The sequence below is a fragment of the Coregonus clupeaformis genome, chromosome 15, assembly GCF_020615455.1.
Source record: "Coregonus clupeaformis isolate EN_2021a chromosome 15, ASM2061545v1, whole genome shotgun sequence".
NCBI lineage: Eukaryota > Metazoa > Chordata > Actinopteri > Salmoniformes > Salmonidae > Coregonus > Coregonus clupeaformis.
This window is the reverse complement of record NC_059206.1, coordinates 5,984,124-6,011,446: the sequence shown is the minus strand read 5'-3', so window position 1 is coordinate 6,011,446 and position 27,323 is coordinate 5,984,124. Positions and strand designations below refer to the sequence as shown.

Here is a 27,323-nt window from a genome sequence, read left to right as displayed (position 1 = left end):
TTGGTCCTTTTATAAGGAAAGAGTAGGATAGTTGTACTAATCTCATAAAGCCACATTCTGTAAATTAGCATATACTTCCATTCGTTAACATTTCCCCATCGATTTGAAGGAATAGTCTAATAAAAAATAAAAAATAGTATTTCTGTCTGTAATAAAGCCCTTTTGTGGGGAAAAACTCATTCTGATTGGTGGGCCTGGCTGCCAAGTGGGTGGGCCTATGCCCTCCCAGGGCCACCCATGGCTGCACCCCTGCCCAGTAATGTGAAATCCATAGATTAGAGCCTAATGCATTTATTTCAATTGACTGATTTCCTTATATGAAATGTAACTCAGTAAAATATTTGAAATTGTTGCATGTTGCGTTTATATTTTTGTTCATTTACTGTGTATGTATTCCTGAGGTGACATTAGGAGTGATGCTATATTCTCAGGAGGCTGACACTCACCATCTGCTTTCATTCTGATAAGAGATTCTCACTAAATTGTGGTCATGGCAAGATAAGCTGCTGGTATATAACTGGCATATGATAGGAGTACAGGTCAGTGGGCTAGTTTATGACCAGTAAGAGAATTATGTGACACCTTCTCCCATTTCTGCGCCTGAGCAGCAGCAGCCCCTTGATCGAGAACTGCGTGGGCGAGAGGAACCACAGCTGGTTTGTGCTCTACCTGGCTGTCCAGCTGCTAGTGCTGCTGTGGGGCCTCCACATGGCCTGGTAATTGGAGATGAGTCTTCAGATCCCGTTACATATATCGTCGTTGTGGTGACCATATATATATGGTGGTGACACACAAGGTTTGCAGTGCAGGGTTTTCTTCCAGCCAATATGCTTTTGTGCTGGGCTGGAACAAAAACATCTGCACACTATGGGTCACCACGACCAGGGTCAAAGAACTTGATAATACAAATGATTTTTGCTTTTTTGTTTGGGAGCGTGGCCAATCTCAGGTCTTGTTTTCTGTGAAGCGGGTCATGCTTCACTGCGGCACACACCTGGCAGCTGTGGCTGTGTGGCAATGGCGTGCTGCTGGGGGCGGCGATGCTCTCCCCGACGGTGCTCCTACTCCTGGGCTCCCACATCTACCTGGTCTCCCTCAACACCACCACCTGGGAGTTCATGTCAAGGCACCGCATCTCCTACCTCAAGCACTGCGGCGCCGTCGAGAACCCGTTTGACCGCGGTGCGCTGCGCAACTTCTGGGGCTTCTTCTGCGTCTTGGGCGCTGTAGTGTGGGAGCAGGTGTACTTCTGGGAGGGCAGCGACCCCATCTGATGAGTCAATGCGCAAACTAACTCACCGTCCACTCAAGGCCTTAATTCCTTCCCTAGAATCGGCCTTTCCCGTTTTTCCTCCAATTGTGTTTACGTCCTCCTTTCTAGAAGTATCTTTACCATAAAAATAGAATGAATAGAAAAGGAGTCTCCATTTAATTCAATGATGGCATAATGGGTGGAATGGCTGTCATTTTGAGGATACCCATGCCAGGAAGTAAAAGCAGGAAGTGTAGGCGTACCCTTCAATCTGTGCTTTGATTTGTTGAGTCAACTCAACTGACATTACAAAAAATACATTCCATAGTCGAGCAACACAATGGAATTGCCATGGAAACGCGTAGGGGAAAGATCCCAAATCTCCTCATTGCCCCCAGCAAAATGGGCCTACACTTAGGCTATTGTTTATGTGTATTTCACACTATATTGAGGTAGAAATCTTGTATGGATGTGTACCCCAACACACGTTGTCATCCACACCAATCAACTGCATTACAGTTAAAAAACGACTGACTACCACCATTGATTTTTGTATGCTAACCAGCTTATACAAACGGGAGTTTGCATTTAGCAGTCACTTCTTCTAAACCTGAAAAGGGACAACTTCTAAACGTTATGCAGCGAAAACAGCCAAATATATCCACATCGGACTTAAGTAACCACATTGTGGGCCTTTTACAATACATAAATCATGAAGGATTTGACAAATATCCACTTTGTTAGTTCAGATTTATGGAACATGCGCCAATCTGGTAATTGGAATGGTCTGCGTTCCATTGACCCCTTTACTGCATCTATTGCATGAGCCACATCAGTTAGCATGATTTGAATGAACATTCTACATTACAATGGCAATCCAACATCAGTTGATAGAACACTCCAAAATACCATGGAAATGATTGCATGACAATACTAGGCAGCCATACCCATGAGTTTACCAGTACAATTGTCAGGGTAAGAACTTCCAAGCCCATTCTACTCATTCTATTTCTATGATCTTTACATGAAACAGATGTCCAAATGAACTATGGACTCCTCTCATCGCTTCAGTTTGTGACCAAACTCTTTGGAACCAGGATTGCAAGAAATTCCAGTTCAGTAGGTAAGTGGATTTCAATGGAATTGACCCCAATCCTGGTATTTGTGTCAGTTGACGAAAGAACAAAGGTATTTGTCAGAGACAGGAAAAGTTTTACTGAAACAAATAGGTCAGATATTCTCTCTGGGTTAGAAAGCTAATTGCTGTGAATAGTAGTGAGATCCTTAGTCTTGGTATGTTGATTTTCTATCCTTCCAATTGACCCTTGTCTTTGAAAACTCTTCTACCCCACTGGGCACAGACATCAACTGAACGTCTATTCCACGTTGGTTCAATGTAATTTCATTAAAATAACGTGACAACTACATTGATTCAACCAGTGTGTGCCCAGTGGGACACTCCCACCTACTCCAATGTCCTCCTCTGTCCAAAGAAAACTTATAAATATTAGGAATTTGTAGTATTAGGAATTTCAGCTAAGTGAGGGAACTCTTCTGCGTGAGGGAACACATTTACAGAATAGATCACGCCATTCCTTGGCTGCATTTAGACAGGCAGCCCAATTCTGGTATTTTTTTTACACTAATTGGTCTTTTGACCAATCACATCAGATCTGATTGGTCAAAAGACCAATGAGTGAAAAAAAGATCAGAATTGGAATGCCTGGGTAAATACTGCCCTTGACAGTTAGGGTAACAGATGCATGCAAATCACCAGAGGTGTGGACTCGAGTCATGTGACTTGGACTCGAGTCAGACTCGAGTCATGAATTTGATGACTTCAGACTCGACTCGACAAAATGTACAAAGACTTGCAACTCGACTTGGACTTTAACATCAATGACTCGTGACTTGACTTGGACTTGCGCCTTATGACTCGAGAAGACTTGCTACGAGGACTTGTAATGACTTGCAAAGGCTTGCTAAGAGGACTTGAAATGACTCGAAACTAAAATGTAGGACTTTGGACTCGACTTGAGACTTGATGGCTTTGACTTTTGACTCGACTTGGGACTTGCCTCATCTTTGACTCGACTTGACTCGGGACTCGAGGGCAAAGACTTGAGACTTACTTGTGACTTGCATAACAATGACTTTGTCCCACCTCTGCAAATCACTTATGGCCTGTTGTACTATTCCCTGAGTTTACTAAGCTATTACAAGCTATACACCAACTGTTATATACAGTATAAAGGTACTTTCATATACTCTTGACATTTTAGTCATTTAGCAGACGCTCTTATCCAGAGTCGACTTACAATTAGTGAGTGCATACATTTTTCATACTGGTCTATTCTTTAGAGCCTGATTTTATTTGTTGGTGTACTTTCCCCAATATCGACTCAGCATGGACAGAGCCTCTGTAGCCACTAAGTGGGTGATTGACTAAGGGCTCTATTCAATCCGTATCGTGGAAATTCAGCTTTACAGCGTAATTGAAATTGAAAGGCAATGTTGTCGGCTCAAATCGGAAATGTAGCTTTACATTTCTACTTCAGCAATACAGATTGAGTAGAGCCCTTAGTCAATCAAGTCCTTTAGATTTCCAGACACACATTCTTAACCGTTTTAGTATTTTTGCTTATGGAAATGTTACCAATATCACATTTTCAATGTCTGGTTTACTGTAATTGAATCTGTACAAAAAGGCCTGTCAGGTTAAGTGTGCACTACAGCTCAAAGCTGTAGTGGGTTTATATGAAAGCAACAGGGTTTATATGAAAGCAACAGGGTTTATATGAAAGCAACAGGGTTTATATGAAAGCAACAGGGTTTATATGAAAGCAAAGCAGTTATTTGATGGCAAATTAATAACTAAAATGTTAATGAAATGATATACATATAATTGGAGTAACATTATCCACTGCCAAATTATAACACCCCTTATAAAACAGTAGTAAGGCATTTGAGATTCTATTATAAACCTGAATAATGTTAAAGTATAGTAAATGTGAAAAGCACACAATTGGTTGTATCAACAGGTGGTTTGAGAGATGACCTTGGGTGATTACACCCCATACTTGCCTAATCATTCACTACAATAATTGATCATCTCAGTTTTCCAAATTGACAGAATGTCATACAACTATTTTTGTAAACTGGTATTTATCACTCGATGCAAATCACTTTTTTTTAATGTCCATTTTTGGAACAAAAAAAGTTTGCATTAGATTTGTACATTTCTAGTTTTTAGTAACTTTAGGAATAATCGTAGAGAACTAGAATAGCGAAGACATATCTTAGTTAAAATAAGGAAGCAATGCAATGTTGCGTGTTCCCCAACTCAAGCGTTAGCTTATCCAATAGGAGAGCATTGAAAAACAGAAATAAGCAATAATGGTAATATGGTCTACTTTTTATAGTATTGGAAAATCTTTGTCTCTTCCAGTAGAATTTGAAAATGAGTGATGCGATTTTATGTACATTAATGTTTGGCCTTGAGAGTGTTGGTTTCAGTGTGAACTGTTTCTGAACAAAATAATGTATGATTAAAAAATTTTTATATTTTGAATACATTTTACATTTACGTCATTTAGCAGACGCTCTTATCCAGAGCGACTTACAGGAGCAATTAGGGTTAAGTGCCTTGCTCAAGGGCACATCGGCAGATTTTTCACCTAGTCGGCTCGGGGATTAGAACCTGCGATCTTTCGGTTACTGGCACAACGCTCTTAACCACTAAACTACCTGCCGCAGTAATCCTATGAATAAATTGAATTAAATGGTTTATTTCTGAAAAATGCTTCAAGAGTCCAGTAGATATATTTATTAATTTACATTTCCGTAATGCATTGTAAAGAAAAACGTATTTGTTTCACCTCTAGACACAGTATATTTTTCATTGTAATTCACAGCATATATTTTAGCATGTACATTCATATGAAATACAATATATAAATGGCAACATACTCATGACTGGAATGGAATAAAAATTACTCCTTAGGAATACTTAAACTGTATAATGCTTCCAAAAGTTTACTTACAATTACTAGTTTTTTTAGAAAGGTACTTCAGGATCATGTCAGTTTCAACATGACATTGAATGGCCTAAACCAGCCCAAGATGGACCCATGGAATATGTTGATTATAAAGTAGCACAATACACAGTGTTTTTAAACAGCTTCAGGGACCGTTTCCTCCATTAAGATAACATACACTTGCCTAGGAATGAATGGCGATTCAGTTTGGATTCCCAGGCTAAACATACAAACATCAGTCACTATAATCACAGTGTTAGATCCAAGACAGCAGTGGGGTTACAATAAATAGAAAAATATCTTGATTTACAGAAAATATTCTTACAATTGGAGTGTAGTGCTAGGAGGTGCTGGTCATGCATAACCTTCTAATTAGAACCAATTTTTTGGTGCAATGTTTGAAACAAAGTACTCTTGTTTAGTTTCACAAATTAATAAGAAAGTGCAGCAAATGGCCTATTGATTAGTGTTGACACAGCACCAAAACAGTGGCATGTCAAGTATTGATTCGGCAATATCAATGTCGAACCTAGTTAATATACTATTAATATGGAGCGGGAATCTCTTAAAGACAAAAGCAAAACAAAAAAATGGCTACAGTACAGTAGTAATAAAAGCCAATGTTGAACACCAACACACAAATAGACACTGACATACCAATCCAGATTTGAACAAGGCAGAGAAATGGAAGACCGTGTTCAGTGGCTGACACTCACATGGATGAGGAGTCCCTTTCTACAGCACTGTGTAACTGACTGGGGTCTCATCGGCAGGCCGAGCTCCCAGTTCTGATTGGCTGTAGAGATTCAGGTGGAGTTCTCATCATCACCCACAGAGCATATGAACAGTAACGGCCCTGAAGAGATATGGCTACCCAAGAGGACATCACGGTAGCCTGTGTCGTCAGTACTCATTCAGCCACAGGTAGCCGTTTGACACAGTGAAGTAAAGGAACCAGCTTCAGTGGAGCAGCAACCGTTTTGGCTTTCAGTCCTGTCCGTCCATTCGTCAGTGTATACATGTGTATGTTTAAAGGTCAGTGCAGCGAGGAGAAGTCGAAATCGGCAAAGATCTCCTGTTGGTCTGCAGTGAGAAAGTAGGGTGTCTGTGGGGGGGTAAGGACTGGCTTGAGCTTTGTGAACTCCTCGTCAAAGTTACTGACGTCCCCTGGCGTCTTGATGTGCGGGAAGAACGGGGGAACCACTTTTTTGTGAAGCAAGGCCTCCCAGTCCACTCCCTGGGATCAACAAAATTATACATCAAAATGTATTATACCAAAATCTTGGTGATGCTCAACTGAATTGAAATGACCCAAAGGCCACAAATTAAGCTTGTTTTTACCTGGAAGAACCTGTGTTTCTTGACCTCGTTGGCATCCGGCTCTCCTGATCCCAGTCGCCTCTCAGGGTTCTTTTGCAGTAACTGCAGCACAATAGGAAAGCCTGGCTCAGTCTCCGCCCCCCTACCGGCTCAGTCTCCGCCCCCCCCACCGGCTCAGTCTCCGCCCCCCCACCAGCTCAGTCTCCGCCCCCCCCACTGTGCATCTTTGTATGTTTTTTCCCCCTCAGTTTTCATTTAGTGTACTTGCAATGCAGTTTGTTGTTGATTCAGAAAAATATTTTAAAAAAATAAGAGGTAACCTGTATCCTGAATTGTACAAGGCAGTATACCGAGAGGATGGCCCACATACCTTCTGGGTGATGGAGACAGACTCTGGCGAGAGGAACCTGGGGTAGCGCACCTCATCATTCACTATGCTGTCAAACACCTCCTCCTCATCGTCACCAGGGAAGGGAGACTGCCACAGACGAGAGGAGAAAGAGAGAGCGCAACAAAAGTCCAACCAAACTCACTCCTTAGCATCCGGAAACATCTTCATTAAATCAAGACCAATCATCAGAATAATACTTAATGGGTTCACCATATGATTGGACCTTGTGAGCCAACTGACCAGAAACATCCTTTAGGTTTCTCTGTGAATTTCTCTGGACCAAACATGTAAATTCAACCAAGACCTCAAACTCAAAATACTTGGCAGATTCACCATAGGAGTAGACCTGTGAGCCAACTGACCAGAAAGATCCTCTAGGTTCCATTTATCATCTCTATTCTACTGACCTCTCCCACCAGCATCTCGTAGATGAGGACACCCAGGCCCCACCAGTCCACACAGCGGGTATAGTTGTTGTCTGTCAGCACCTCGGGGGCCAGGAACTCTGGCGTGCCGCAGAACGTGGAGGTGCGATCTCCATGACCCATACCTGCAGATCACACACACACACACACACAGGAGGCGGAAATTGAACTATTTAGAAGGATTGGAGGGGTGTGCATCAAGACAGCAAGCTTGACGCTGTTGTCCCACTTCTAAATAGTGAGGTGTTGCTTAGCACAGGGCTAAAAGCGAATAACTGAATTAAAGTGCAACCTAAATCATTGATTAATAACACTGGCGGATTAACACAGACTGTTCATTTTGATAAACCAAGTGAGTGGGTGGGACAGTGGGTCTCAAAGGGAATGCCATAACCATAATGTACCGTACGTACCTTCCTTGCACAATCCAAAGTCTGCTATCCTCACATAGCCATCTGCGTCCATCAACAGGTTGTCTAGCTTCAGATCCCTGAGAGAGAAGAGAGGTGAGAAAGATGACACAGGATGAAATGAGACACTAAGAAGGATCTGATCCTGTATATAGCTTTCCTACTTTCTCGTGTTCTTATTTCTATTTCTTGTGTGTTTTTGTTCTACTTGACTTAATAAATGTTTTATAGTACTATTGATAACTGCATTGTCGGGAAAGAATGACCCACAGGTAGGTTCTTAGGTGTGTATGAAAGCGGAGGGCTGGAAAGCAGCGCTGAGAGAACTTACTCACCGGTAAACGATCTTGTTCTGGTGCAGAAACTCTAGTCCCAGCAGCACGCAGGAGGCATAGAACCTAAACAAGGCACACATAACGGTGAGTTTTCTATGAAAATTAGACTAGCCTGCATTATCCATTTGTAGTCACATGTTCGTAGTGCCTGTAGAAAATGTACACGCCCCTTGCATTATTTGCATATTTTGTTGCCTTACAGCCTGGAATTGCAATGCTTCACACTTAGGTCGCTGTCCTAATGAGGCCTGTGTCTGTGTTGTGTGTGTGTGTGTTGCGTAAGGCTTACTGAGCCTGTCTCTCAGTGAAGATGCTGGTGTGTATGTGGGTCATGAGGTCTCCCCCGGGGGAGTACGCCATCACAAAGCACACGTGGTCCGCCGTCTGGAAACAGCCGTGCAGATTCACCAGGAAGGGATGGTGGGAGGAGTTGATCGTCTCAAAGATCCTCTTCTCACACATTAGACTAAATCACAGACATGCACACAAGAAAGAACGAACACACAAACAAAAAAACGGTAAATTTTAGGTGGAATGCAACTGCTAGAGTCTTTCTGATCCTGTTTGCTCAACCTGTGATATGTCTAAATACACTCACTGGTCTCGCTCACCTTTCCACTTCATCACGCGTCACAACGTCCCCTTTCTTCAAGGCTTTGATGGCATACAGTTTGCCTGACCTCTTGAACTCTGCCAGCAAGACCTTGGGGCAGTGGGGAGGGTGGAAGGATTTAGGTGCAACACACAGTGAGCAGGTCGTGAACACCGAACAGAAGAAAACAAGGAGGGACTACTTGGACTTTTTGCTTTCCTTTGCAAAATATGTTTTAAATGAATACAACCCAGTGTAACTAAATAAAACGTTCCCTTCTTAGGTATGAGGGCCTTGGGTTGGGAGTGTGACAGTACCTTTCCAAAGTGTCCTCGTCCCAGAACCGAGATGCAGTTGAAATCTTCCATTTGCATCCCACCCTTCACTTTCCTCCTGAACACAAAACAAACAAGAAGGAGGGAACGTGAAAGAGGGAGGGGGGTTAGATAACAAACATAACTTCCAGTCCTGACGGGGCTTAAATAATAAGTAGTGGATTTGGGTTACTGCTGTGTGTGTGTGTGTGTGTGTGTGTGTGTGTAGGAGGTGGTTATACTGAGTGAGTGGGACATACTTAGGAGTGGGCTGAGATACAGTCCTTAGCTTGGGTGATGGCCTGTTATCCTCGGTTGAATGACCTTTGGAGGACTGAGGGAAGGGAGAGAGAGAGAGAACAAAAATAACCTGAAGACGGAGACATTTGATACTCCACAGAAACATGAGAGTGGACGAGCCCCTAAATGCTGTGGAACTGCAAATTCGCTGGGAAAGTGAGACCATTTAAACAGAATGGCTAGAACGCAATCCTATTTCTACGTGTGAAACTATGAGCGGAGACTTTGTAGCGCTCATGAAACATAATATATAGTTTTTAAAAAATTGTTGTTTTTCCTGTTAATCTCCTACCTGAGAGAGAGTGGTTTGCCACATGGATTCTGATGTGGGAGTTTTCCCCACGTTGTTCTGCAGGGACTTGGTGGGGCGTTCCTCACTGAAGTCCAGTTTCACCACCGCAGAATCTCTGCAACAAAATATTTCCATTTTCATTACTGTAATCAATACCACTGTCAGAGTTGTATTGTCACATGCACAAGTACAGTGAAATGCTTGACTTGCAAGCTGATCTAGGATCAGGCCCCCCCTGTCCATACTCCTAGTTATTATGATCTTAAAGACAAAAGTGATCCTATACCAGCCCTCCTATTCTGAGACTATTTGTGAATATGTGGGCCACAAAATCAATGTTACAGTTGGTCTTAAGAGGGGGCCTGGGTGTACCCCCACCTTACCTTAGTGGAGGGGGGCCTGGGTGTACCCCCCACCTTACCTTAGTGGAGGGGGGCCTGGGTGTACCCCCCACCTTACCTTAGTGGAGGGGGCCTGGGTGTACCCCCCACCTTACCTTAGTGGAGGGGGCCTGGGTGTACCCCCACCTTACCTTAGTGGAGGGGGCCTGGGTGTACCCCCCACCTTACCTTAGTGGAGGGGGCCTGGGTGTACCCCCACCTTACCTTAGTGGAGGGGGCCTGGGTGTACCCCCCCACCTTACCTTAGTGGAGGGGGGCCTGGGTGTACCACCCACCTTAGCCTAGTGGAGGGGGCCTGGGTGTACCACCCACCTTACCTTAGTGGAGGGGGCCTGGGTGTACCCCTACCTTACCCTAGTGGAGGGGCCTGGGTGTACCTACCTACCTTAGCCTAGCGGAGGGGGCCTGGGTGTACCTACCTACCTTACCTTAGCGGAGGGAGCCTGGGTGTACCTACCTACCTTACCCTAGCGGAGGGGGCCTGGGTGTACCTACCTACCTTACCCTAGCGGAGGGGGCCTGGGTGTACCTACCTACCTTACCCTAGCGGAGGGGGCCTGGGTGTACCTACCTACCTTACCCTAGCGGAGGGGGCCTGGGTGTACCTACCTACCTTACCTTAGCGGAGGGGGCCTGGGTGTACCTACCTACCTTACCTTAGTGGAGGGGGGCCTGGGTGTACCTACCTACCTTACCCTAGCGGAGGGGGGCTGGGTGTACCCCCACCTTACCCTAGCGGAGGGGGCCTGGGTGTACCCCCACCTTACCCTAGCGGAGGGGGCCTGGGTGTACCCCCACCTTACCTTAGTGGAGGGGGGCCTGGGTGTACCCCCACCTTACCTTAGTGGAGGGGGGCCTGGGTGTACCCCCACCTTACCTTAGTGGAGGGGGGCCTGGGTGTACCCTTACCGTAGTGGAGGGGGGGTGGACTTGGCCATCTTCTCCATGGAGGGGGGCGAGGTGACGGCCATGTCGGAGCCCACCAGCGGGGGGCTCATGGCCTGCAAGGAACCATTGCAGGGGGGCAGGACGCTCATCATCAGACGCCCCCACGTGGCAAAGTTCATGTTCATCTGGGCCGCCCGCAGGAAGTTCTTCCCTGAGAAAACAGGATGTGATGTCAATAGTCATTTACAGGTTGTGTTGAAGCCAGGTTGTGGTACCGGGTAAAGGCAGCTAAAGACAGTTCGATCGGTTTCCCATGTCATGATACAGTGGGGGAAAAAAGTATTTAGTCAGCCACCAATTGTGCAAGTTCTCCCACTTAAAAAGATGAGAGAGGCCTGTAATTTTCATCATAGGTACACGTCAACTATGACAGACAAATTGAGAGAAAAAATTCCAGAAAATCACATTGTAGGATTTTTAATGAATTTATTTGCAAATTATGGTGGAAAATAAGTATTTGGTCACCTACAAACAAGCAAGATTTCTGGCTCTCACAGACCTGTAACTTCTTCTTTAAGAGGCTCCTCTGTCCTCCACTCGTTACCTGTATTAATGGCACCTGTTTGAACTTGTTATCAGTATAAAAGACACCTGTCCACAACCTCAAACAGTCACACTCCAAACTCCACTATGGCCAAGACCAAAGAGCTGTCAAAGGACACCAGAAACAAAATTGTAGACCTGCACCAGGCTGGGAAGACTGAATCTGCAATAGGTAAGCAGCTTGGTTTGAAGAAATCAACTGTGGGAGCAATTATTAGGAAATGGAAGACATACAAGACCACTGATAATCTCCCTCGATCTGGGGCTCCACGCAAGATCTCACCCCTTGGGGTCAAAATGATCACAAGAACGGTGAGCAAAAATCCCAGAACCACACGGGGGGACCTAGTGAATGACCTGCAGAGAGCTGGGACCAAAGTAACAAAGCCTACCATCAGTAACACACTACGCCACCAGGGACTCAAATCCTGCAGTGCCAGACGTGTCCCCCTGCTTAAGCCAGTACATGTCCAGGCCCGTCTGAAGTTTGCTAGAGTGCATTTGGATGATCCAGAAGAGGATTGGGAGAATGTCATATGGTCAGATGAAACCAAAATATATATTTTGGTAAAAACTCAACTCGTCGTGTTTGGAGGACAAAGAATGCTGAGTTGCATCCAAAGAACACCATATCTACTGTGAAGCATGGGGGTGGAAACATCATGCTTTGGGGCTGTTTTTCTGCAAAGGGACCAGGACGACTGATCCGTGTAAAGGAAAGAATGAATGGGGCCATGTATCGTGAGATTTTGAGTGAAAACCTCCTTCCATCAGCAAGGGCATTGAAGATGACACGTGGCTGGGTCTTTCAGCATGACAATGATCCCAAACACACCGCCCGGGCAACGAAGGAGTGGCTTCGTAAGAAGCATTTCAAGGTCCTGGAGTGGCCTAGCCAGTCTCCAGATCTCAACCCCATAGAAAATCTTTGGAGGGAGTTGAAAATGCGTGTTGCCCAGCGACAGCCCCAAAACATCACTGCTCTAGAGGAGATCTGCATGGAGGAATGGGCCAAAATACCAGCAACAGTGTGTGAAAACCTTGTGAAGACTTACAGAAAACGTTTGACCTGTGTCATTGCCAACAAAGGGTATATAACAAAGTATTGAGAAACTTTTGTTATTGACCAAATACTTATTTTCCACCTAGTCGGCTCGGGCGGCAGGTAGCTTAGTGGGTAAGAGCGTTGTGCCAGTAACCGAAAGGTCGCTGGTTCTAATCCCCGAGCCGACTAGGTGAAAAATCTGTCGATGTGCCCTTAAGCAAGGCACTTAACCCTAATTGCTCCTGTAAGTCGCTCTGGATAAGAGCGTCTGCTAAATGACTAAAATGTAAATGTAAATAATTTGCAAATAAATTCATTAAAAAAATTCTGGATTTTATTTTCTCATTTTGTCTGTCATAGTTGACGTGTACCTATGATGAAAATTACAGGCCTCTCTCATCTTTTTAAGTGGGAGAACTTGCACAATTGGTGGCTGACTAAATACTTTTTTTCCCCACTGTATATTGGAAAATATCAGGAACATATACCTTTTTCTTTAGGGAATATGCGCTTCTGTCTCTGAAGCTTAGGATGCCACTCAATGACAGGGTTGATGAATGTCACCTAAAATTAAAACAGTAAAACAATGGTTAACTGTGGTTGTAGTGGTGATTGTATAGTGGTGATTGTTGTGGTCAGGTAGCATAATCTAGAAGAGATGGTGTTGATTTCATATCAAACAGAATGTAAACTCAGCAAAAAATGAAATGTCCTCTCACCGCCAACTGCGTTTAATTTTCAGCAAACGTAACATGTGTTAATATTTGTATGAACATAACATTCAACAACATGCATAAACTGAACAAGTTCCACATACATGTGACTAACAGAAATTGAATAATGTGTCCCTGAACAAAGGGGGGGTCAAAATGGCTTGATTCTTGCTCTGACATGCACTGTCAACTGTGGGACCTTATATATAGACAAACCTTTCCAAATCAATTGAATTTACCACAGGTGGACTGCAATCAAGTTGTAGAAACATCTCAAGGATGATCAATGGAAACAGGATGCACATGAGCTTAATTTAAAATCTCATAGCAAAGGGTCTGAATACTTATGTAAATAACGTATTTGTTTATTTGTAATAAATATGCTAAAATCTCGCTTTGTCATTATCGGGTATTGTGTTGATTGATGGGGAAGAATATTAATTGTATCCATTTAGAATAAGGCTGTAACGCAACAAAATGTGGAAAAAGTAAAGGGGTCTGAATACTTTCCGAATGCCCTGTAATGTCTAATGGTGATAAAATAGTGATCAATCAAATGTATTTATAAAGCCCTTTTTACATCAGCAGATGTCACAAAGTGCTATACAGAAACCCAGCCTAAAACCCCAAACAGCAAGCAATGCAGATGTAGAAGCACAGTGGCTAGGAAAAACTCCCTAGAAAGGCAGGAACCAAGGAAGAAACCTAGAGAGGAACCAGGGTTTGAGGGGTGGCCAGTCCTCTTCTGGCTGTGCCGGGTGGAGATTATAAGAGTACATGGCCATTAAGGCCAGTGATTGTGACATATTACTGATTGTGGCATATATAATAGTGATTGTGACAATGTCTTATGTTGATTGTGAAATAAGGGTGCTAGTTACCTCAGCGAACAGCATGCCCTGGGGCTCCAGGTAAAGACACATGCCGTGGCGCTGGTTGTCTAGGAAGTCCTCTAGACGCAGGAACTTGACCCCACACAGAGCCCTCCAGTCCCGCCAGTACACCCCAATCTCCAGCTCCCTGGACTGGACACACATACTTTTAGTTAGCGATTTTTAGGGAAAGAAATACAAATAGATTTGCGGGGAAAAGGGAACATTTTCACACACTGCAACACCTTATCTTCCTCTACAAGAAATAACATTTAATCTTGTTTAGCTTTAAAAAAGCCCCAGCCTGAGGCTTTCCGCAGCACAATCCAAAATACCAGTACAGCGCGACTCAGATGTGCCATTTTAAGACTCTTAGTGGAGCCTTGAGAGGCTGGGAGCTGGGGACTGAAAGTAGTGTGTGCCCTTGAGCTAGGAGCTGAAAGTAGTCTTGGAGCTGAACCATAGACCCATGTCAGGCTTTTGGAGGCAACGGTTTAGAGGAGTGGAAAGTGTTAAAGGATTAGCAGTGGGATTACATCTGCAGAGGTGGAGTGGAGGCATGAGAGAGGGGCGATTGCTTCACTGCTTTCCAATAGCTGAGAGTTGATAAAGCCAGCAGAGACTCTTGCTGGCCTTTGGATGGCCACGATGACAGTTTGTCTGAGCACTCTAGAGCTTGATGACTGCAGCTGAAGGTGATTCGTTTTAGATCTGGAGATTATCAAGGAGGAAAGCTTCTGGCATTTGTACGTGAGGGCAAGATGGTCATGTCTTTATCAGTCTGCTATCCAACAGTAGACACTTAAATCCTCCTATCAAATATTTACTATCATTATGAAAAAAAATAGCATTCCATCTGAAGATTTAAGCATCGATGAGACAAGAGTGCCATTGATAGACCAACTGTTTGGAAGTGGCGTTCCGGTAACTTTGATTTTGAGATGTGTAGGGGACAACTGATGGCTGGGGGTCTGGGGCTCCTCCCCCAGAATTATTTTTGCAATCTAAAGCTAATTTCCTGCATTTCTACACAATTTAACATGACTCTTGGCACCTATAGAGTGTTACTTTGAGAGAATACAGTTTCCATGCAAAGGAATAGAACGCTTGAACTGCTCCTACTGGTGTTAAAGAGAACACTGACCCGCTCCAGCTCGATGCTGAAGCTCTGGTCCCAGGCATCCTTGCTCAGGGCTCTCCAGTGTGTCCGGCCCACCATCCTGTTGTCCACCTTCAGCACCGCACTGATCTCCGCTGTGGACAACATACAGTGGGACAGATAGTCAGTACACCTCCACAGACACACACTAGCTGTCGCAGTCAGATACTGACTGGGATACTAAATTACCACAGCCAAAGACTCTGGGTCGAATGATTGTATGCCTCTCATTCCAAAGAGAATAGGGCCATATCCTTAGCTACTTTTCTTAGGTGAGGATTTCTGCTCTTAGTACAGGGTATCTGCAGGTTCCATGAAGTTGAATGTAAGACTTTAAGACCTTTTTAGTGCCACTTGGAATGCAATTTAATACAAATGTTTAGGTCTGCACGCGCCACACACCTGCTAATATTCCTCTCCTAAAATGAGCCCATATTGGCAATAAGTAGTATTTCTAGGGCTGGCTATAGCCTACATGGCTCATATTATCAGGCAGGTGTGCTATTTTAGCAATGAGCATTTTCCTGTAGCCTAATGAATGTAGTAGCATACGTGTGGTTGGATAGCTCTCCAACGTGTGGTTGGATAGCTCTCTAACTTCTTGAAAGTGCGAAAAGTATTATTTCCGTTTTTTTCATTGGAAAAATTAAGCAGCGGCACATAATGGAAACACTGTAGTCATCTCTGTCGCAGATTTTAAGACCTTTTAAAACATATTAAGGCCTTTAAACATCAGATAAATGAATAAGACTAAGACTTAAGGACCTGCGGACACCCTGTTAGTAAGCAAATTACCACTCCTTGTCCCTGAACATGAACGATATCAGAGTATGAAATATTTGCATGTTTTACATGACTTTTTAATGGGAGTAATGAAAATGTAAAACAACATTTGTATAGGACTAGTATAGACTCACGGGAGAGCTCATCGGTCTTGGTGACTTTGCCGTTGGTGCTGCGTCCGGAGAGACCGGCCCTCATCTTCAGGGACTTGGCCTCTGAGGGGCTGCCTGGGGTTGAGGTGATGCAGGCCATGCGGCACCGACCTGGCACTGACTCCTGCAGGTCCTGGCAGCCCATCAGACGCACCTCCAACCGCCCTGGAGAGAGGAGAGACAACATACAGGGAACATTACTTCAGGCTTACTGCCCTGAGAAAGTCATTCAAACTCCATGTCCTTGGCTCCACTTTATACAAGGGCATACACACATTTTGTAATGGTCTTTTCATGAGTACTTTCGTTCAGGGTCACATCAATATACTATACGACAACAAAATATCAAATTGTAACGTTACCATACAAAAATAACACGAGACCCAACAAAGTACCACACACATTTTGAATAGTTAACTAAACCAGGCCGCTGTAGCATAGAGTAACAACGCTGTCAGTTACCTGTGAGAGTGGCAGGTTTGAAGAAGGAGGACGAGGAGCAGGAAGAGGAGGTGGAGTTGAGGCGCTCCAGCTGCAGACCCAGGGAGGGCGAGGAGGCACCCAGGATGAGCTCCTTCTTGATAACGGCCAGTTTGGGGTGGTCCCCGGGCAGCTCGACTAGACGGCGCTCCAGAGACAGACGCAGCAGGTCCAGCTTCTGGCACGACTCCTGCAGCCTAGTCTGGGCCTGGGGAACATACATATAGTCACATACATGAGCACAAACACACACATAAACACACTTAAATAACTATTTTCCCCCCTCTGACATCATTGCATGGAACAGCAGCATATGTACTGCCATTATTATTTTTTTTACCTTGATGCGCAATGCTCCCCACCTCTGCTTCGTCAAAAAAACTAAAAACAATAACAATGTCCGTAGGACGGACAGTGGCGCCGTTTCCCCCTACTGCAGATTCCATCTTTAAGCTGCAACCTAAAAGGAATCAGACCTGCATTTACCAGATTTCCTCGAAAGACCTCAGTTATATCCTGGTGCCCTACCTCTGCCAGCGCCCGGCGGTCCTGCACCTTGCGCCCGCCCAGATGCTTGACCACGTTCTTGGCCCCCTCTGCCACGGCAGCCTCAATCTTCAGGTGGTGCCGTAGCTCAGCCACCCGCAGCTCTAGAGGACTGATCGTCTCAGAGGGACGGCCTGTAGGGAGGGAGAGGAGGAATGGGTGAGCATTCACCAATGAACTAACAATAAAAAGAATGGCACTTGGGAAAAACACACTACATGACCAAAAGTATGTGGACACCTACTCGTCGAACATCTTATTCCAAAATCATGGCCATTAATATGGAGGTGGTCCCCCCTTTGCTGCTATAACAGCCTCCACTCTTCTGGGAAGGATTTCCACTAAACATTGCTGCGGGGACTTACTTCCATTCAGCCACAAGAGCATTAGTGAGGTTGGGCACTGACATTGAGCGATTAGGCCTGGCTCGCAGTTGGCGTTCCAATTCATTCCAAAGGTGTTCAATGGGGTTAAGGTCAGGGCTCTGTGTAGGCCAGTGAAGTTCTTCCACACCGATCTTGATAAACCATTTCTGTATGGACCTCACTTTGTGCACGGGGGCATTGTCATGCTGAAACAGGAAAGCGCCTTTCCCAAACTGTCAAAGTTGGAAGCACAGAATCGTATAGAATGTCATTGTACGCTGTAGCATTAAGATTTCCCTTCACTGGAACTAAGGGGCCTAGCCCGAACCATGAAAAAACAGCCCCAGGCCATTATTCCTCCTCCACCAAACTTTACAGTTGGCACTATGCATTGGGTTAGGTAGCGTTCTCCTGGCAGCCGCCAAACCCAGATTTGTCCGTCGGACTGCCAGATGGTGAAGCATGATTCATCACTCCAGAGAACACGTTTCCAATGCTCCAAAGTCCAATGGCGGCGAGCTTTACACCACTCCAGCCGACGCTTGGCATTGCACATGGTGATCTTAGGCTTGTGGATGGCTGCTCGGCCATGGAAAACCCATTTCATGAAGCTCTCGACAAACAGTTATTGTGCTACCGTTGCTTCCAGAGGCATTTTGGAACTCTGTAGTGAGTGTTGCAACCGAGGACAGACAATTTTTACACTCTACGGCACTCGGCGGTCGTGTTCTGTGAGCTTGTGTGGCCTATCACTTTGCGGCTGAGCCGTTGTTGCTCATAGACTTTTCCACTTCACAATAACAGCGCTTACAGTTGACCGGGACAGCTCTAGCAGGGAAGAAATTTGCCAAACTGACTTGTTTGAAAGGTGGGACCCTATGACAGTGCCATGTTGAACGTCACTGAGCTCTTCAATAAGGCCATTCTACTGCCAATGTTTAGCTATGGAGATTGCATGGCTATGTGCTCGATTTTATACACCGGTCAGCAACGGGTGTGGCTGAAATAGCTGAATCCACTAATTTGAAGGGGTGTCCACATATATTTGGCCATGTAGTGTATAACAAGACAATGACATGGCAAAGGACAAACAAGCTCACACAAACACAGGTTGTGTACATCTCACCGTCTGTCTCTGTGGCTTCCCGCTCCCCCTCTCTGGCCTGGGTGACTTTCACAATCTGCATGCGGAGCAGCTCAATCTTGGTGCGGCTGTCCTGAAGCATCTGCTGGGCCGTGGACAGCATCTTACGGTCCTGGGGAGGGGGGACCAGACACAAGAGAGTTCTACCTCAAATGATATGCACCTAGTGCACAAGTCAGCCATGTCCTGTACCTCCCTTGTCCATGGTACAGCAGCCCTTTACAGCATTGGCCACTTACAGCAGTCCTAGTGCCCTTGGTCATTGACATGCATGGTGCAAGCCAACACCCATCACCACTAACACGCCTTCATTGGCCTGCATTCACTCAAAGTCTATGGCAGCATGATGAATGAGAATCGAGTCCCCTCGAGAGCGCTGCCGTGTAAAGTTTGAATTGACAGCTTGGCCAACCCTTTACAAGCGCAGCACCATTCATCTGATGTGAACACTCTCGGGCGGTGTCCCCATAGGACTTCCAAGGTAAAAGTAAGGTGGTGGATCCTAGCCAATCCTTTCATGCTCATGAATGGAGAAGATGGGGAAAGGAAGCGGTGTAGTTACCCCTCAGGTCAGATGCTGCGCTAGCAACAAACCAATCTAAATTGCAATTCAGGGCAGGCAAGTGTGACAGGTGATTAACCTATTAATAATAGAAGATGGTCACATCTGCTTGTGAAAGTGAGATGCTCTCTGCAGTGCCGCACCGTAGTAGCTAGTACCATGAGGGAAAAAAGTATTTGATCCCCTGCTGATTTTGTAAGTTTGCCCACTGACAAAGACATGATCAGTCTATAATTTTAATGGTAGGTTTATTTGAACAGTGAGAGACAGAATAACAAAAAAAATATCCAGAAAAACACATGTCAAAAATGTAATACATTGATTTGCATTTTAATGAGGGAAATAAGTATTTGACCCCTCTGCAAAACATGACTTAGTACTTGGTGGCAAAACCCTTGTTGGCAATCACAGAGGTCAGACGTTTCTTGTAGTTGGCCACCAGGTTTGCACACATCTCAGAAGATATTTTGTTCCACTCCTCTTTGCAGATCTTCTCCAAGTCATTAAGGTTTTGAGGCTGACATTTGGCAACTCGAACCTTCAGCTCCCTCCACAGATTTTCTATGGGATTAAGGTCTGGAGACTGGCTAGGCCACTCCAGGACCTTAATGTGCTTCTTCTTGAGCCACTCCTTTGTTGCCTTGGCCGTGTGTTTTGGGTCATTGTCATGCTGGAATACCCATCCACGACCCATTTTCAATGCCCTGGCTGAGGGAAGGAGGTTCTCACCCAAGATTTGACGGTACATGGCCCCGTCCATCGTCCCTTTGATGAGGTGAAGTTGTCCTGTCCCCTTAGCAGAAAAACACCCCCAAAGCATAATGTTTCCACCGCCATGTTTGACGGTGGGGATGGTGTTCTTGGGGTCATAGGCAGCATTCCTCCTCCTCCAAACACGGCGAGTTGAGTTGATGCCAAAGAGCTCAATTTTGGTCTCATCTGACCACATCACCCAGTTCTCCTCTGAATCATTCAGATGTTCATTGGCAAACTTCAGACGGCCCTGTATATGTGCTTTCTTGAGCAGGGGGACCTTGCGGGCGCTGCAGGATTTCAGTCCTTCAGATCCTCCTGTGTAGTTCTGGGCTGATTCCTCACCGTTCTCATGATCATTGCAACTCCACGAGGTGAGATCTTGCATGGAGCCCCAGGCCGAGGGAGATTGACAGTTCTTTTGTGTTTCTTCCATTTGCGAATAATCGCACCAACTGTTGTCACCTTCTCACCAAGCTGCTTGCCGATGGTCTTGTAGCCCATTCCAGCCTTGTGTAGGTCTACAATCTTGTCCCTGACATCCTTGGAGAGCTCTTTGGTCTTGGCCATGGTGGAGAGTTTGGAATCTGATTGATTGCTTCTGTGGACAGGTGTCTTTTATACAGGTAACAAGCTGAGATTAGGAGCACTCCCTAAAACCCTTAATGTTAGGATTACAGCTGGTAATTGGTTATGGCTAGTGTTACATTTCTAATTACATTCGTACAGGGTGCATGCATAGTTTCACAAGCCGCTCTCGGGCCTCACCTTGAAATGCAAAGAGATGTAATGGGTTCACACTCAAAAAGATGTAGCATAAAGCTTACTTCATTATTCAATGTTATTAATTATTTTCACTGCATCAGGGATAGGAACAGGACGTTTCGGCTTTACAGCCTTCTTCAGTGTGTAGGTACAATTTTCTTTAATTCAAAACAGCATTTGTAACGAACATACCACAAGTTACCTCCTCTCTCTCCCCCTCTCTTATGTTGAGGTGTCCTTCTCTTGGCCCTTCCTGGGCTGCTCATTTACAGAGCGTCTTCATCCACTCTTCACTGGCTAGCGACACTGACCACCATACTCGGTCCTTCTGTCTTCACTCGCTCTTAACACTTAACAGACGCCCAGCTTCTCAGAACAGCAGCATGCTGAGAGCATCCTCCTTCAGTCTCCTCCTCCATCCCTCCTTCAGTCTCCTCCTCCATCCCTCCTTCAGTCTCCTCCTCCATTCAGTCTACCCCTTCAGTCTCCTCCTCCATCCCTCCTTCAGTCTCCTCCTCCATCCCTCCTTCAGTCTACCCCTTCAGTCTCCTACTCCATCCCTCCTTCAGTCTCCTCCTCCATCCCTCCTTCAGTCTCCTCTTCTTCCCTTTCTCCCTCTGTTTCCAGACTTCCTTCCACAGGACAAGTTTAACTCTGTGCCTGGCAGGACCCTGGCTGACTCTACCCTACAACTACATTGGCTAGCATAGAGTCACATGGTCTGCTGCTGTCGCCAGGCCGGGAGGAGAGAAGTCCACACACAAACCCAGTCGGCTCAGTAGAAGGGTGTGGGTGTTTGTGTGATCATATATCTCTGATTTTGAGTGAGTGACTGTATGTGTGAGAGAGAACAGTTGAGAGCACGTGTGTGTGGTGTGTGTGAGTGTGCTTGACTGAGCAAGTGAGTGAGTGCATGTGATGGAAACTCCATACACAAGCTGAGTCTGAATCACACATAGCAGTGGAGGCATAAATCACTGGCTGCCAGTGCAGAGTTCAACAGCGTACCTCAGCATCACATTACTGAACATTCAACATGACAAAACAAATGGGAGCCCTGTGTCTAATATCATTTACAAGCCACTACATTAGACAGCATGATGTATTCTGCTTTTCAACAGAGTCAATATCACGCAAGGAGGACTTTAAAAAGGAGTGTGTGCGTCTTGGGGGGACGGAGTGCTGAAATCCTTCTGGCATTGGTCCAAAACAAAAGTGCTGAGGCACTATAATGCCTTAATTGAATTGGCTCTTCACTCATATGGTGAGTATAGTGGTTTCCAAAACATTGACCTTAGTGGCATTCGTGTAACATGGAAAGCTTATTTGACAGATGCATAGTGTAAATGTGTGTGTGTGTGTGTGTACCAAACCTTGACAGAGCTGCTGACGTAGGTCTGGATGATGTTCTCGGCCCCCTGCTTCACCTTGGTCTCCATGGTGAGCTGTTTCTTCAGGGCACAGATGCGCCCGGCAAGTGGGGATGTCACCTCCTCCCAGCGACACGGGTCAGGCGACGTGGTGTCATCTGCTTTGACAGAGACACAAGCAGTAAGTGACAGGACAGAAAGTTGGGATACAGTTGCTGAAAAAGCCCATTTAGTGATCTATTTGTCTTAGCCTATTCCTTGCAACAACAACAAAAACGTACCATTACTTGTTCCTACTGCTAATAGTATCTGTTTTAGATGGCAGATTGAGCATAATTTGTCAAAAGTTAATATTGTCATCATGATGATGATCATCATCATGATTATTACTAACCTGTTTGTGTTGTAAAGCCAACTCCCATGTCCATGGTCATTGTCAACCATAGAAGTTGGCTTTACAGAACACACAGATCTGAGAACAGTCATAATTATTACCTGTGGTGCTGTCCTTCTGGGGCTTGGGGGTGATGGCACGAGTGTTGAGCTCCTGCAGCTCCCAGTGCAGCTGCTCCAGCTTGCGGCTCGACGCCCTCAACTGGCCCTCCACTTCGGCGGCGCTCTTACGGTTAGTGACGGCCCGCCGCAGCCTCTCGGCCGCCTCCTTGATCCTCAGCTCCCGTTGGATCTCCTGCCTCAGCAGGGTGCGTGCGTCCTCCAGCCGCTGCTGGAACTCCGGGTCCAGGATGTCCCCCTCCACCAGGCCCGCAGGCAGGTGCTTTGGGAGGGATGGAACTTTTGATGAATGGAAGGTGGCAACGGTTTATATATGTGAGCAAATTGCAACAACCGGGCCAATATAAGGCAATGTGGTGTTTGCATGTGGCACCAGTTTTTGTCCAATCAGAACATTTGTAGACGAAAGCTCTGTAGAGGAACAACCCTCCCTGCCTAAAGGCTAAGGGAAACACTGAATCATCTGACCACACTTCTGACACACCCTGTCACCCACTGGCCAAATCAGAATTAATACTGTAACTACTCATTTATGCTTTTTACCACTGGATATTTCAAGAACGGTACATTGTAGCTGGTGATGGAGCAGTGTTATGGCTTGAGAAGTAGAGAACCGAGAGTAGATATAACTCTCCGGCATGTCTGCCAATGGAGTTGATGGCTGGTTACATGTGGAAAAACGCCTGTCTGATTCACAACAGTAACATGAACCATTGAAACAAACAGGTTGGTATAGCTAACTAGCTACTTTGGTATTACCCAGGCTGCATTGTTGCATAAGGAAAATGTAATTAATAAAAGCAAAGTAAAGTGGTGAAACCAGTTTAACCAGAAACCATCCATTGTCTGGTGGCTATTCACAATGATTTTTCACGAGACAGTGGTACAAACAAATCTTGATGAGAGAGAAGCGATTGTAGATAGTAATTAGGCTAAATAAAACATATTAATCTGTGCTTACCTGTAGTGTTAAACCTGCCATGTCAGACTCAAAATGTCATAAACGCGATTATGGATTTCAAACTGGGTGAGAGGCTTGGGAATATAGCCATACACTGACCACTGATAACTTCAGCGTCTCGTCCTGTTTCGCTCGAAAGAAACACAATTTGAACAACTTTATAACCAGTTAAAATATCGTGAACAGCTTTTTTTGAGTTATCACAACCGACAACTAAAAGTTGTAAAAGTTACAAAAAGTGACCAAGGCGCAGTAAAGCGTCTGCACGTACGGATTCCTCATCCATTGAATGTACTTGGTGTCAAAAGCAAACTGCCTGTGCTTCCTGGCATTACACCCTGCTGATGGTTTGAATAAACATTGACGCCTCCCCTTCCAAAATGTCGATTGGCTGAATACCTTGTCAATCAAAGCACAACCACAAGAATCCCCAATCAGATCGTGTCACGTGCTATTTTGGATCATCCTTTTTGTGCACCTGCCAAGGTATCTATTTCTCTGGAAAAAAAGTTTATATGTACTCAAAACTGTTTACATCATAACAGATTTCCATTTAACAAAATACTCCAGATGTGCTGCCAAAATGCATTATTGCGTTCATTATTGTTGCCTATCAATAATTACTAACCTACTGGTACTGACAATTTGGATGGAAAATAACTGGTAGCGGACTATATTGTCACTCAGCCGACCAATCAGGGTGCTACCGAACATAAACTTTAGGAAAATATTGTGTTTGCCAGATACAATGCTATTTCACAGTAAACAAATTAACAACTGACTTTCAGCACGCTTATAGGGAAGGGCACTCAACGTGTACGGCATTAACACAAATGACTGATGATTGGCTGAAATAAATTGATAATAAGAAGATTATGGGAGCTGTTTTGTTAGACTTTTGTTAGACCTTTGACATTATCGATCATAGTCTGCTGCTGAAAAAAACGTATGTGTTATGGCTTTACATCCTCTACCGTATCGTGGATCGAGAGCCTACCTACACTATATATATACAAAAGTATGTGGACATGGACCCTTACTTTTTTATATTTTTACCAATGACCTACCACTAGCATTGAGTAAAGCCTGTGTGTCTATGTACGCTGATTACTATACACGTTAGCTACCACAGTAAGTGAAATTACTGCAATACTTAACAAAGAGTTGCGACCCATTCTAAAACTGACTGCAAGTAATAAGCAAGTCCTACATATATAAAAAACTAAGAGCACTGAACAAAAATATAAACTCAACATGTAAAGTGTCCCATGTTTCATGAGCTGAAATAAAAGATCCCAGAAATTTTCCATATGCACAAAATGCTTATTTCTCTCAAATTTGGGCACACATTTGTTTACATCCCTGTTAGTGAGCATTTACTCCTTTGCCAAGATAATCCATCCACCTGACAGGTGTGGCATATCAAGAAGCTGATTAAACAGCATGATCATTACACAGGTGCACCTTGTGCTGGGGACAACAAAAGGCCACTCTAAATATGTGCAGTTTTGTCACACAACACAATGCCCCAGATGTCTCAAGTTTTGAGGGAGCGTGCAATTGGCATGCTGACTGCAGGAATGTCCACCAGAGCTGTTGCCAGAGAATTGAATGTTCATTTCTCTACCATAAGCCGCCTCCAACATTGTTTTAGAGAATTTGGCAGTACGTCCAACTGGCCTCATAACCGTAGACCATGTGTATGGCGTCGTATTGCTGATGTCAACGTGGTGAACAGAGTGCCCCATGGTGGCGGTGGGGTTATGGTAGGGGCAGGCATAAGCTACAGACAACAAACACAATTGCATTTTATCGATGGCAATTTGAATGCACAAAAATACCACAATGAGATCCTGAGGCCCATTGTGAGTCCCATTTTTTTAAGGTATCTGTGACCAGTCATGTGAAATCCATAGATTAGGGCCTAATTTATTTATTTCAATTGACTGATTTCCTCATATGAACTATAACTCAGTAAAATCAATGAAATTGTTGCATGTTGTGTTTATATTTTTATTCAGTATATTTGGGACAAATCATTTGCTAAACCCTAAATCTCATTCTGTAATGAATAATGTGGCAATTGAGCAAGTTGAGGAGACTAAACTGCTTGGTGTAACCCTAGATTGTAAACTGACTTGGTCAAAACATATTGATGCAATGGTAGCTAAGATGGGAAGAGGTCTGTCCGTGTTAAAGCACTGCTCTGCTTTTCTACAGGCCTTTTATCACACCTGGACTACTGCCCAGTTATATGGCCACAGAGCAGCACAGCTGGGCCCGGTTGCATAAAACACCTTAAGTTAATATCCCCCTTATCTTTTCCCTTAAAGTTTCCTTAACTTTAAGTCAGTTGCACAAAACATTGTATGGTGAATTTCCCCCTTAAATTAAGTGAAAAAGTTAAGGGTGCCCATGAGGTCCCTTAACGGCTTCATTCTAAACAATGGAAGGTGCACAATCCATGGCTACAAAGCCAGCTGGCTAGTTAGCTTTAGCTACTCTGTATGCTAGCTTGATGTACTAGAAAGTACTATAAACAAATTGAGAAAAAAGTAACAAGAAACGTGGTTTATTATCTTCTTAAGCAATTTGATTATCCTGTCTTGATCGTAGAAGTTCTATTTTGCTATCTCACAAAATGAAAGCCATCTCTTTGATGAGACATTTAGTCAGTGAATCAGGCCGTCTCCATGGTAACCAGATACTCTTTCTGCCAAACATGCCTTCAAACTACTGTAAAACCCCTTAAGTATGCCCTTACCTAAGGAAATATTTGAAAGGCTCTATGCAACGCCCTTAATAAATTCCCTTAGGTAAGGGAAAATTATTCCTTAAGGGAAACACTTAAGATGTGTTATGCAACGGGCCCTGGTCCTTAAATGTACACGGACGGCTAATATCAATAACATGCATTTCAATCTCTCCTGGTTCAAAGTAGAGGAGAGATTGACTGCATCACTACTGGTCTTTATGAGTATTGATGTGTTGAAAGCACCAAACTGTCTGTTCAAACAGCTAACACACAGCTCAGACACCCATACATTCCCCACAAGACATGCCACCAGGGGTCTCTTCACAGTCCCCAAGTCCAGAACAGACTGGGAAACGCACGGTACTACATAGAATCATGACTACATGTAACTGTCTGCCATATCAAGTAACTCAAGCGAGTAGCATCAGATTTAGTATCAGATTTAAAAAAAACACCTTAAGGCACTATGCGGACTGTGAGGGGGGGCATCCTCTTCTGGCTGACTGAGCATCATAACCACTGGGAACAGAGGCAGTCCAGAGACACAGCGACCCTGTCCGTAAACACCTCCCAACCCCCATCCCCACTCACAGACTGGAAGGGACCGGTCAGTCACTAGCAACACAGCAAAAATCCCCACCCGTCCCATTGGAGGGCAAGGTGGAGCCACCACTAAATCATCCACCCACCCAACCAACTCCCCCAGATCTACTCAAGTGCCCCAAAGGCAGAGGCCAGGGGCTACCCCCAGACAGAGTCTTTTATAGGGTTTTCCCATTACAGCACAAGTGTGTTGATTTATATATACAGTAGATGACTAATAGG

General features: G+C 44.7%; 1 protein-coding gene across 2 annotated transcripts; it reads right to left on the bottom strand.

Moving 5' to 3' along the window:
* Positions 1-5,063: 5,063 nt before the first annotated feature.
* On the bottom strand, positions 5,064-24,055 carry pkn3 (protein kinase N3). 2 transcript variants are annotated; one of them, XM_041897605.2, is made up of 22 exons: positions 23,744-24,055; positions 22,765-23,044; positions 22,273-22,430; positions 18,802-18,931; positions 17,293-17,444; positions 16,747-16,972; positions 16,267-16,449; positions 15,335-15,444; positions 14,200-14,343; positions 13,094-13,169; positions 10,979-11,168; positions 9,669-9,783; positions 9,337-9,410; positions 9,080-9,155; positions 8,782-8,873; positions 8,460-8,636; positions 8,171-8,233; positions 7,839-7,915; positions 7,408-7,550; positions 6,980-7,087; positions 6,631-6,711; positions 5,064-6,526 (listed from the first exon to the last, which is right to left on the bottom strand). In XM_041897605.2, the coding sequence occupies exons 1-22, from the start codon at positions 23,762-23,764 to the stop codon at positions 6,326-6,328; spliced, it is 2,877 nt and encodes a 958-aa protein (XP_041753539.1). In that variant the 5' UTR covers positions 23,765-24,055; the 3' UTR covers positions 5,064-6,325. The 2 variants fall into 2 exon arrangements, with proteins under 2 accessions (XP_041753539.1, XP_041753540.1); XM_041897606.2 differs by having other exon boundaries at positions 22,273-22,427.
* Between the last annotated feature and the right edge of the window lie 3,268 nt (positions 24,056-27,323).

Bases quoted from the DNA above. Each gene is read 5' to 3' on its own strand.
- pkn3 (XM_041897605.2), bottom strand. From the start codon at position 23,764: ATGGCAGGTTTAACACTACAG. The intron at 16,973-17,292 runs GTAGGGCACCAG...TATGTTCCCCAG, and splicing joins ACCGCCGGGCGCTGGCAGAG to GCCCAGACTAGGCTGCAGGA. The intron at 9,411-9,668 runs GTAGGAGATTAA...CCCTTCCCTCAG, and splicing joins GGCAAACCACTCTCTCTCAG to TCCTCCAAAGGTCATTCAAC.